General features: G+C 49.4%; 1 protein-coding gene across 6 annotated transcripts in view; it reads right to left on the bottom strand.

Moving 5' to 3' along the window:
- Positions 1–6,135: 6,135 nt before the first annotated feature.
- The window catches only part of TLK2 (tousled like kinase 2), a 43,008-nt gene continuing 36,993 nt past the window's right edge, over positions 6,136–12,150 (bottom strand). For all 6 annotated transcript variants that reach the window (XM_057382841.1, XM_057382843.1, XM_057382844.1 and 3 more), the window contains 4 exons: positions 11,498–11,636; positions 10,300–10,411; positions 9,251–9,358; positions 6,136–8,781 (listed from right to left, as the gene is read on the bottom strand). In XM_057382841.1, the coding sequence (XP_057238824.1) occupies positions 8,608–8,781; positions 9,251–9,358; positions 10,300–10,411; positions 11,498–11,636 (533 nt within the window). In that variant the 3' untranslated portion in view covers positions 6,136–8,607. The remainder of the gene's footprint in view (positions 8,782–9,250; positions 9,359–10,299; positions 10,412–11,497; positions 11,637–12,150) is intronic.

A 12,150-nucleotide genomic window follows, 5' to 3' on the forward strand; every position in this document is an offset into this window, starting at 1 on the left:
TCCATCCATCCATCCATCCATCCATCCATCCATCCATCCATCCATCCATCCATCCATCCATCCATCCATCCATCCATCCATCCATCCATCCATCCATCCCTGTGGCACAGAGCTGGGCAGCTCCCAGCCCAACTGTGGATGCTTGAGTCAGACACAGGTCACTGCACCTTCCACCACGTGCCCAGTCCTTCCAGCTGTGGCATGCTGGTGCAGTTCTCCAGCTTCTGGTGCTCTGCTGAGGGCATGGGGCAAGGAGTATTCACGATACCTGATGTGGATATATCCCATATCCAGGAGCTGAATATAAAAGGCTTTAAAAAACTTTTAAAGAACTTTAAAACTTTTATTGTCACACTTCCACTCCAGCAGGTCTGCCCATGGCCCCAAAAGCCACCCAAAGAAGGCAGTATACATAGAAAACACTGGAAGTTGGCATAYTCCTGGCTTTCTACATCCACCTGGTGTATTTGGGTGATGCTCACAGAGCCCTTTCTTGTGGGAACATCCCTGAGGGTGTGGGAGCCTGACCTCCTCGAGCTCTCCTGGGATCTGAGCAGTGCGGGGAGGGTCAGTCAGTTCTTGACACGTAGAGGCTGACATTCAAATTCAGGGGAGATAACGCTTTTGATGAGGCCAAGCTGATGGCAGAACTCCTTTGAGTAGGGAGCAGGATCTGGTCCCAAGATGGCACAAACTCCTGGGAGGGTGAGGAACAGTTGTGAACCAGGCACAGTTTGGCTGTTCATGGGAAAATAAATGAATATGTTGTTTCCCAGTGCGGCAGGAAGGACCTGCAGTCTGGTGCCAGGATGGGCTTTTGGGATGCAAACCCTCTGGAGGGGATAATTAAGCACATAAGCATCTGGGCTGTTGGTTTTTCTAAGACAGAGATAATTTTTTAATTGCAGCAGCACTGAGAGAAAGGCCTCACTGGCCTCCATGGCTGCCACAGGGAACAATCTTGACAGCCCAGAGGAGAGGAAGGAATCATCCTTCCTCATRCCTATCCAAAGCCTTGGAGACTGCTCCAGGAGGATGCTACCCAGCAGTGGCTGGACATGATGGGGCTGTGAAGTGTCATGAGTGAGGCCCTCCACCCATCCCAGACAAACCTGACATCAGTTTCCAGGAAGCTGAACCCATCCAAAGGAAGGGTCATAGCAGAGTCAAAAGGCTTTGGATGCCATGGAGCATCACCCTTCCCGGCCTGGTTCATCCTGTGTCTTGGAAACCCCTATGCTGCATGTGATTATCAGATAATTAGCACTTCTTAATTCCTTCAACACAGGCCAACTACTCTTCTCCTAATCTGGTTTAGTACCAGTTGAGTTGCTGTTCAATGGAATGAATCGGGAGGAAATGTGTTTGTCCCTTGGGACATTTCCAGGCTGTCTGACCCCTCTGGCCCTAATGAGTTGCTGCCAGATGARTACAAGGGGAACATGGCTGCATGCAGGGGATGGCCAACTGCGCCGCTGGCCACACTTTCAGGAGATAGATTGGGAGCAATGGGCCCATCCCAGGATTTACCCAGAACTTGGGATATTCAGTGTCAGTAGTTGATTCCGAGAGTCAGAGTATATGTGTCTGTCCTTCAATTGGAAAAATAAATTTTTAATTTTGGCCAAACCAACATYTCATGTAGGAGTGGTCACAGTGGAGGGGCTGCAGTGGGACAGGGTAAAACAGCATCGGCCCCGGTGAAAGTCATCCTGCAGAAAGGTTTGGAAAACATTTCCAGAGATAAATCTGAGCCACTTGTCCACCTCTGGCTGGAGGTCTGGTCCRGTCAGGAGCACCTGGGAGAAAACAGGTCAGTCAGGATGCTCAGCAGKTTGCAGAATGTGTCACCAACATGCAGTGGGAACCAACCATAGGGTGAGGGAGAAACCCCAGATTTGGAGTTGGGGCACTCAGTGGCAGTGAGTTTAGGTAAGTGAGTTTGGCTTACTGAGTTTGGAGCTGTCATGGGGCCCATTTGATGTTTGCTTGTGCCAGAGACATTAGAAGATACAATTTGGGGACCTATGAACCATGAGAACAGCATCTGTAGCCTTCAGATTTTCTGAAGGAAGGGTCTGACCACCCCATCAGCCACCTCTGAGGACTTGCAGGTTCCAAGGGTCTATTTATCTTATGATCAGGGAAGCAGCATGTCCTGCTCTATTGTGCTCTTCCAAGGATGTTCCCCCCAACCCATGGCTCTCTGTGGGACTGAGGTCTACAGGAGAGCAAAGCCCTGCCTGTGGCCATTGGCTGTGGAGGGGTGCTGGTGTCGGGAACTTTGCTTTGCTGGAGACCAGCAGCATCTGCTAGGCTCTGCCAAGAGCTCAGYGCTGCCTCAGCCTCATCCTGGCCCCAGGCAGGACCGTCTGGGCCAAGATCAACACCCACCTGGCAGGCACTGTGCACTGAGGTCACTGCTTGGGGAAGAGGCCGTCTTGGTGTCTGCTGGCGCTCTCTCCCTCACGCCGGCAGCAGCAGCAGCAGGGAATGGCCACGTCACTGTCTCTGGTGGAGACAGGCAGGAACAGCCAGTCCAGCTTCCTCTCCAAGCTCCAGGCTTTGCATTGCTGGCAGCAAGGGTGATCGGTATCCCCTTGCTGGGATGTGGGGAATCCCATGCGGGTGGAGTAAGGGACTCATCCCCAAGCTTTGCATTTGTACCTTTCCCTTTCGGGACAGGCCTGGGGACACCATGTGGGAGCTCAGCTCTTCCACAGCCCCATGCATGCTGGTGGCCATCAGGGCCTTTTCCTGATGCTCCCAAGGGTTTGGTTTTCTTTGCTAGGGTTCAACACTGAGAGGGGTCTCAGTGCTGGTGGCTGAGGCTCCACCGAGCAGGGAGTGTCAGGGAAGCACCTCCTGTTTGCTTCCTGTGGTCCTCCTCCAGCAGCTGAAACAATGTTTAGGATCAGCCTCCGCTSTGCTCCACACTCAGCTGTGTGCTGAGGGATCCTGGCCAAAATGAAGGGCCATTTCCCTGCCTCCAACCCGACTGTTCCCTCAGCTCTTGCAAGGGGCAGATGGAGCTTTGCTGGGGTGCCTTAATGTGCTTGGTCAGCCCCGTTTTCCTTTCCTTTCCGTTCCTCTAACCTCCCTCCCAGCACTGGCTCCCAGCACTGCAAAGGGGGTCCCTTTGTGGGCGCCCCACACAGCAGCTCTCAGAACTCTTTAGTGCTCTCTCTTCTGCAGCCCTGAAAAGTCAGGCAAGTTCAAGCTGCAAATAATTTATTAAAACCAGATGTGCTTGCTCGGAGCTGCCATGAGGAATTTCAGGGCGCGCCAGCCCTGTGAGGGCCAGCGCCAAGATCCTGCCCTTCTGCCATGGGGGCGTGACAAGGCTGGGGRCTAACCCGGGAGAAGCACTGCCCTCGGAGCCTGCTGCCTCTCCTTCCTGCCTAGCCTGCCCTAGAAGGCTGCTGAAAAGGGGCAGAGAGGAATTTCAGCCCTTTACAAGAAATTTGCCTTATAGAAAAACACTTTCTCTGCATGACTCAAWTTAGCAGAACTAGGCTGCAGAGCAGGGAAGAAAAGCAGCTGGAGAGTGTTGGAGGACAGCATATCCTGAACAGCATCTTCCTTCTGCCAGAAGTGGGGATGGAACCACAGAGAAGAGACCCTGTTCCCCGGGCCTTTCCAGCCAGAGCAGCATGGTCCAGTTGACTCCAGGAGCTTCATTTACTGCCACTGCCTTACTTCATAGCCATGGGCATGTCCCCTTCCACCTCCATCCCTCACCAGTTCCTTTAGCCTGGAGGGGTTTTGGCGTCTCTCCCAGCCGCTCTCCTGGGTTTGGGTGTGAGTGCGTAGATTTTTCAGGATTAGCAGGAGCTAGGACGAGCCAATGTTGAACAAAGCAGGCTTGGAGTCCTGATGCTGATGTAGAGCTGAGCCAAGAGCAAGGCAGTTGCCGACACGGCAGCGCGTGCTTGTGGCTCCCACGCAGCCAGGTGCCTTCGGTCAGGAGAGGACAGGGCTGAGCAGAGTTCTGGATTTTTTTTTTCTTTCCCTGAATGCAAAACAGAGCCAATCACCTTATAATTTTGCTGCTGCTGTTCCCCAGAGCTACCCAAGTGGGAATGGGAGATCTGGCCYGAACATGAGGCTGAATGTCCCTATCTTCACTGTGCTGCTGCCCATAGCATCCCTGTGTTTTTAGCTCCATTCCTGCGTTTTTATCTCCATTTGGACCATGGCACTGCTCTGCACCATCCCTGCAGGCCAAGCAACAAAGGATGGGAAAGCAGCTGCTGGCCAGGGCTGCCTGGGGGCTGGGGTGAGGTTCAYCCCACACTGGCAGGACAGATAGTGGGTAACCTCTGTTTTCAGGCTTTCCTGAATCAGCTCGAAGCACTTAAGCCTCCCCTTCACTGATGTGTTTGGAAAGGAGTAGCAACAGAGGGAGCGAAACACAAGCTGCAGCCAAAAGACGGAGGGAGAAGAAAGCCTGAAGTAACACGTCCCAGGGGGAAATGCAGGCTGGGAGCACAAAGGAGCAGAGAAGAGCACACGGAGCTGGCAGCAGCATGCGGCTGCTCCCGGACAGCACATGCCAGCAGTTTCTCCTGGCCTTCACACCCCCATGCTGCTAAAGTGTGGAATTGGAGTGTGTCTCAGGGCTGCTCCCAGAATAGACAATAGTGTCCTTGTGGCCAAGAGGCTGTTCCTGGGTGTGAATGTAACAAGGGGAGGCTGAGCTGCTCTGTGTTTGTTTGGCCTTTTGCCCCCATCCAGGGTGATGGCTGGGGGTGCACCCTGCTGCCCCGAAGGGCAGCACTGGAGCCAGGGAGAAGCAGACACCACAGGCAGGGCTWTGTGCAGCCGTGGAAAAACAGTGTSTTGGTGCAAAGATACATCAGCATTTGGTAGCAAWGGTAGCTCTGGCCTGGATGGGAGTCAGGGCTGTGCCCAATTCTGCTCCCACATACTCCAAAGTCTCCTCTTCCCCTCCATGCTGGGAGTGGGAAGGTTTAGGTTAAGGTTGGTTGAGCCAAGCTTGTGCAGTACCCAGAAAACAACATCCTCCRGCAGCAAACCCCAGGGAGACACTGGCAGAGTTTGTAAAGCTCACACTGACAGTTTGCCAGGTCACAAAATAAACCGGGACCAGCCCATTTAGTAGAGGGAAGCTCATTTATAGAGTGACTCCTGACTGTGAATGTAGGAGGCAAAGTGAGGCAGCCCCTTGGTGAGTCTGGATCCTTTGGGTGTCAAGGGGACTGTGTCCCCCACAYACATCCCTGCATGTGTGGGCACCCACCCGCCTGCTGCAGGACTGTGCTGCTGCTACTGAAGCACTCCTGCTGCCTCTACTGCCCAAATCTGTGCCACATCATCTGAACAGGTATGGGGGTGGTGCTGAAAAATATCAACTGCAGCGTCAAGGAGGATGCTGAGCTCGCTTGGTGTTTGGTTTCACTTACACTGAGTTTGACTTCAGGTGCAGGGAAGGTCAGGACAGGTTTGAAGAGTGACTGCAGCTGAGGAAGCAGCTCTGTGGGCAGGTACAGTCCCAGCTCCCGTGGGATGCCCAGGGATGCCCAGCACAGTGGCCCCACASCCCTGTGGAGGAGCTGGATGTGCCAAGGGCCCTGGCACTCTGCAGTGATCAGTCYAGATACAGATTCAACATCTTCAGCTGCCAAGGTCCTTTTTCATTTTCTGTTGTGTATTTTTGTAAAGCTGACCAGGCCCAACCCCAAGAARTGAAAGGAGCTGAATTTCATCACTGCTTAATGTAGTTATTGTGAGTGACTGAGAGGGGAGACTTGGGTATCCATGAGCTGGGGAGTGGATGGGGGGTTGTGACCCACAGATTTTCATCAACAGAAAAGGTGTTTTTTTTGTGTCCTCAACATAATATGGCTTCTAAAGGCAACTGGTACTCTACAGGAAATGAGGGATAAACCCAACTCAGATTTCTATTTTAATGTTCCAGGACAAGATCAACACCAGCAATTAAGTGATTTGGTAATTTTCAGCAATTCCCCCTCTGATGCAGAAATCTCATTGCTCTGAGCTATGGAATGCACCCTTCCCCCATCCTTCCTCATCCTGTCCTGTGTCAGCTCTGTGAAGCTACTGCAAGAGAGCTCATGCCAACACCAAGAGCAGAAACACAGTAAAAGTCAAGCAAATCAATTTCTTAAAACTTATTTTAATATCCATGTCTCATCTGTTGGGTAGAGCCAAAAGAGTCTGGCCTGGTGTAAGTTACAAATTCTTCATACACTTTAAGTAAATGAACAGTGTGGCAAYAGGGTCTGTTACTGGAAGTGAAACCCGTATTAACAAGCAAAGTGTTGTAGCCAGAATTCTACCAGGGTTCTTCCCTGCTATAAACCCCAAAAGGCCATTGCTGTCTCCTGGCCCTGGATGGGTGTTGCACAGCAGGAATAAATGCTTCTGACACAAAACTAATCACACCTACAAGAGATGCACACACTGGATGGTCAAGAAACAATGGGACCAGGATAGAAAAAACCCTTTTAGAATTCTCCCCGATGTGGACAGATACCAAATCACCAGTTTCGGCAAATGAGATGAAGCGCCAACCCTTATTTCTCCTGACAGAGGCTGAATAAATGTGTTGAAGCTGCTTGCTGGACAATAAACTTCTGGCTTAGAGCAGGAGGCATGGAAAGGACTAAGAAAGGATGGCTGAGGACTTAAAAATGCAGTTTTCTGTTGCTTAAAAACACTACAGTTTAGACACCACCTTGATGCAGCTGCAAGAGAGTAAATCCAATTAAATGCCCAAGATTCACTACAAAAAKAGTAGGAAAAATCAAAGCAGCAGAGTTCTCCACTTCCCTGGCCCGTTGCTTAATTCCAACATTGCTCCATTTCTCAGTTAACTACAAGTTCCTGATCAGGTTTAAGCAGAGKATTTGAGATGATGGCTTACAATAAGGCAGACAAGTGGCAGATCTGAGTGCCTGATGGAGAACAACACTTGTCAGGAGATGCCACTGGGGCACAGAGCCACCCAAACAGCCCACACAGTGCCATAGCTGTGGGTACAACCCTGCAGTTATCCTACAAAGGATCCTCCAGCCCACAGTAGAGTCCAGGGSTTGGGCTGGGAAGTGGGCACAGGGCGATTTGTTTTTTAACCACCACCCTGAATTGCAGTAATGCCACACTCATCTCCCTCCTGGGACAAATCCTGCTCCTCAACATTGCATCTTTAAATATTTCTGGCTAAGAACTCCTGCCACATATTAGCACTCCAACCTGGCTGCCACATGTCCAAGTGCTGTGCTTTTTGTGTGTTCAGTTTTCCTTCWATGTGGCAGGGGGAAAGGGAGCAGAGTGGGAGGCTCCCATTTCAGGCAGACATAGCTGAAGGTACAAGACCCCTCCAGGCAGATTAGGGGAGGGAGACAACAATTACAGTATTTGCTCCTTTCAAGAACATTACCTTGTTCCTTCCCATCTGAAATTGAATGCAGTGATGACAGCAAGTTTTACGAGTCAGCAAGTTTGAAAAGCGTTAAAGGAGAGAGGAAGCTTTGCCGCCAAGTCACCCAATGGAGAGGAGCAGATGCCTTCAGCCTCAGAATGCCCTAACATGAACCAGATCAGTAGAGAGCTGTGTGGGCACAGATCACACCTGTGACATCTGAGCAGTGCTCCACACCCTGCCCGCTCTCTGCCTGCCAGCCAAGATCAGGCTCATGAGTGTGCAGAGCTCAGTGTCAGCACGTTGGGCTGGGTCTGCAAAAACAACAGCACTTCAACACATCAAAAAGGTGCAACTGTTGTGAGAGTGATGAAGCAGCAGCCAAGCATTGTGGCAGCCTGAGCTGTGACCCACTCGGATCACAGCAATGCAGGCCTATTCTCCCAGGGCTTCATCACTCTCCTGAGAAGGTGAATCATTCCTAAGAGCCCATCCCAAAGGAGCAGAAAGCTGCACCAGCTGCAGAATGGACACTGCCACAAACCTGCTAATACGGGTTTCACTTTGAGACCAGAAAACGGTTTTCTTCCAAAAAACTGTTATTTTTAAAAAATTGAAATTAATTAGGGGTAAAACACTAACTCTAGTGCCATGAACAGGCAGGATCAACTTTTTTCCCCTCCAAAGGGCAAAGAGTCATATACCATCCCCAGCTGAACCTTGGTGCTTCGAGCTTTTCAGGAGATGTTACCTAAACTTTATTAAAAGAAAAAGAACAATGTTTAAATATCAACACTGGACTAGCCCAGTCTTTTTTCCAAAGTCCACATTCTTCATATGAAGCACACACGGCGTCCTGGATTCCCCAAGGCTGCATGTTCAGAAGTTCACAGTACATGGAACCATGTCTTTTTGTATTTTTTTTCTTGAGTTTCCCTCCTTGCTCAGAGCAGCCACCCTTTTGTGGTCACTGACTGGATAAACCTCAAGCCATCTCCTATCCACGTGGCTTGGCCTAGATGCTGAAGGTTTTCTTGATGAGAGTTGATGTTGACATGCTCTATGGATGGAAAAAAGCAAGAGAAAAAAAAGCACCTGGTACAGGTTTCTTGAGACCCTTGTGGATTCCTCTATTCCAAAGGTGTTTCTGAAAGTCTTTTTGCCGCTTTCTCAAGCAGTGTTTGGCCTATTACTCTGTCTCAGTTTGAAGAGCTGTTATTGGATGATCCAGAGGTCGATGCAATTGCAGCTCCAGCTGGGCTGCTTGTGGATACAGATTTGCGGATGTGAGGCAGCAAGTAGGGGTCACAGGCCAGCTGCTGGACATCTATCCGGTCCTCCTTTCGATAGGCCAGACACCTCCTGATGAATGCCTGCAGCACCCCAAAGCCAAAGCAAGAATTAGTTTTCTATGACAGAAACAGGAAGCTTTTGACTCTTCGGGAGCAGGGCCAACGTGACAACCCCAGTGCCAAAATTCCTTCCCCAGAGACAGCCCAGCTCTTGCACCAAAGATCATCTAGTACCAGGAGAAGAAAGGGGAGAGGGACACAGTGTTCAACCCTTGGCCTGACAACTGCAGTAATCATAGAATCACAGAATGGTTTGGGCTGGAAAGACCTCAAAGCTCATGYCATTCCAATCTCCCTGCCATGAGCAGGGACACCTTTCACTAGCCCAGGCYGCTCAGAGCTCCATTCAGCCTGGCCTTGAACACCTCCAAGGTGTCAAAGTCACTCATTACTGTGCAAGAGGTGAGCATGAAACACAGGATTCCTGCTGGTTTTATGGAAATCAGGAGGGTGGAACTGCCTCTGCTGACTGACCCACAAGTAGATTTACCTTTGCTTCTGGTGTGACTACTGGCTTTGGAGGGAACTGCACCTCGGTAGCTTTCAGGATTGTGTTCTCCTGCAAAATATCCTGTTGTGACTGGTTGTGACCAAAGGGCTACCAAAAGAAAGAAAGAGGTTGTTAAATGTTGGTGACAGGCATAAAAATCCTGCAGTATTACTGTTTATCATCACCCGGAATGAGTAATGTTCCAGGCAAGGAGCCCACAACTGTGCTGAGAAGGTGCTGTGGATACCAGAGGACCAGGACACATTGCTCCCACACCTAACTGAATAAAAGGGATCAAGCTGGAACATATCTGGCTCAGCCAGGAGGGATCTTCACCTGYTTCCAGACCATGTGGGTCTGTTACAGCATTTGTCATCCATCTGAGCTGGCAGAGATTCACCCATTCATCTCTGCTAGGCTGGTTCCACGTGTCTGACTGACAGCACTGAGCAGCACACACGTGTCAGCCCCAGCTTTCACAACACTTGGTTTACCATTGACTTGTGAAAATGAAGTCCATGGCATCTTTTCCCTTCTCCATCCTATCTCTCCTGTTGTCATAAAACAAACTACCTTTTCTCATGACAAATCATCTTTTCCTGATCCATACTCTTCCATTCCAAAAGCCATCCTAAAAACTTTTAAAGTGAGTTTTTGTATCTACCCCCCATCCTTGAATACTTGCAGCCACCAAAGACCAACAAAGACTCAGGGCACTGAAAGTGTCACAGCCATGACCAGACCAAAAACTGTCACTCAGACCATGAATGACACACCTGTCCTGCCCAAATCAGCCTCAGTGGGAACATGCCCAATRGAAAGACATGTTCTGTAGAATGCCTTTTCTGAAAGAAATGCCAAAGGTAGAGCAAAACACAACCTTGTCTATGCTCCCCACTTCAATTAGCATGGACTCTGCCCTGGAACGATGGCAAGGAGACAAGGGGACACATTCTAAGTCTGTGGAGAAGGAAGGAAGGAGAAGCCTGGGCTGCCTCCCAAAAGKTTTGGGAAATACCACTAACAAAAGGAATTAAACACTTTCTTACCTTTCTGCCATAGAGACACTGATAGAAGATGACTCCCACTGACCAGACATCAACTTTATTTGAAATCTTTGGAGGTTCTTTCCCAACCACAAAACATTCTGGTGGCAAATACCTGATTAGAAGGAAGTGATAAGAAGTTAAAAGCAGCAGCTTCAAGTATTTTCCATTATTTCCTTTAGAAGAGAAGGAACAGGGTTTTCTGATCAGATACTGGCTTGGGACTTTAGGGTCCCATTTAATTCCTGTGCATCTCTGGGCCAGGATCATCAGTGCCTACTCCTTCTGGGAACAGTGATCCTAAAGACTCTCCAGACACTCRTGTTCTGAGCTAGTCAGCACAGCCAGTTTGTTTTCCCCAGAGCACATAAAACAAGGCCATTATCTTTTATCTTCAGAAATGGAATTTGTTGTTGAAAGGGCTTGGCCAACAAATCCACAATGAAAGCACACAGCCAAAATAYGTATTTCTAGAAATACCCCTGATGCCATGCCCAGTTAGAGACACTCAGCTTCAYTCAGGGTACAGCCAGTTTCATTTTTAGGAACAGAACAAAGCTGTAGAACACAGAATGCCTCAACAAATGTTCTGTGCAGCCGTTGCCCATGGTGACAGTCTGCAGGTTGGGTGACATCTAAGAGTCACACTCAGTGGCAGTCACCAAGGGTCTGCCATGGATGATGCAGTGACACTTGGCACAGAAGATAAACAAGTGCTGAAAACTTGACACTCAAGTGAAGCTCTGGCTACAGACAACACTGTGAGATTTTCAATTTTTTCGAGAGATAACTATGTGTTTCACCTCTTCATTTCAGACGAATACTCTTTTCATCTCCCTGATGCATCTGACTTTCCAAATAGGTACAGTACTCCYCTTGTTCTTGTTTAAGATGTGAGACAGAGCCACTTTGGACTGTAAAAGAGAAGCCCACCCCCACTCTGGRGCCCACTATCTCAGCAGCATATGCAGCTTTTCACCAGCCCTTTGGWTATGAGCTTGTTTTTGAACACTAACCTACTGAACAGTGAAATGCTGCCAGCCTCAAAAGGAACTGTGCAACAACCAGAGCTTCCAGGGTCTCCAACTTCCAGTGTGTCAAGCTGTCACAGCCAATGGCAGCACACACAGGGYTGACATGGATCCAAAGCTGTTCATAAACTTCTTGATCTTAACTTGCAAGAGCCCCAGGCATCGCTTACCAGTAAGTACCAGCCCCTTGTGATGTCAGCTCCATGCCATCAACTGAGTTGTAGCTGTCATCGTCCATGATTTTGGAAAGTCCAAAATCTGTGATTTTTATCTCTCCACATGCAGTACCGTTGACTAGAAGAATGTTACCTAGACAGAGGAAAAAAACAGCCCTTAGTATATGCATTTAGCAAGAATAAAATTGCATTGAGCCCTGCAGTGCACGAGGATAAGGGACCTTACAGTGAGCTGCAGCAGATGTTTTACCTCTCAAACTCCTGAAATTCAGAGACAACTCGGGGACCACCAAGTGCTGGAGCTGATCTGCCCATCTTGAATGACCCAATAACCTCATAATGCTTGGAGCCTCCAGATCCTAAGYCCTATTAGCCAAATGAGCTTCAAGCCCAGGCTGTTTTGACCCCTCCCAAAGATCCCACTGGAAGGGCAGGTTAAAATGGAAGACAAGGAGAGAAGTACACATACACAGTTATGACTCATTCTGCCCAGAAGTTCTGACTTGCCCTGTCCTCTCAACATGCCAGAATCTCTCTCCTTCCTGGCAGTGCTCTCCAGTGACTTTCTAAGCTCAAAAAAGACAATTACTGCTTAGGTAAGAGTCTTTCATAAACTCATAAAGAAGTCAGATCATCACTGTTTYTCT

The sequence above is a fragment of the Malurus melanocephalus genome, unplaced genomic scaffold (assembly GCF_030028575.1).
Source record: "Malurus melanocephalus ecotype Western Australia unplaced genomic scaffold, MMel_1.1 scaffold_589, whole genome shotgun sequence".
NCBI classification, from domain to species: domain Eukaryota; kingdom Metazoa; phylum Chordata; class Aves; order Passeriformes; family Maluridae; genus Malurus; species Malurus melanocephalus.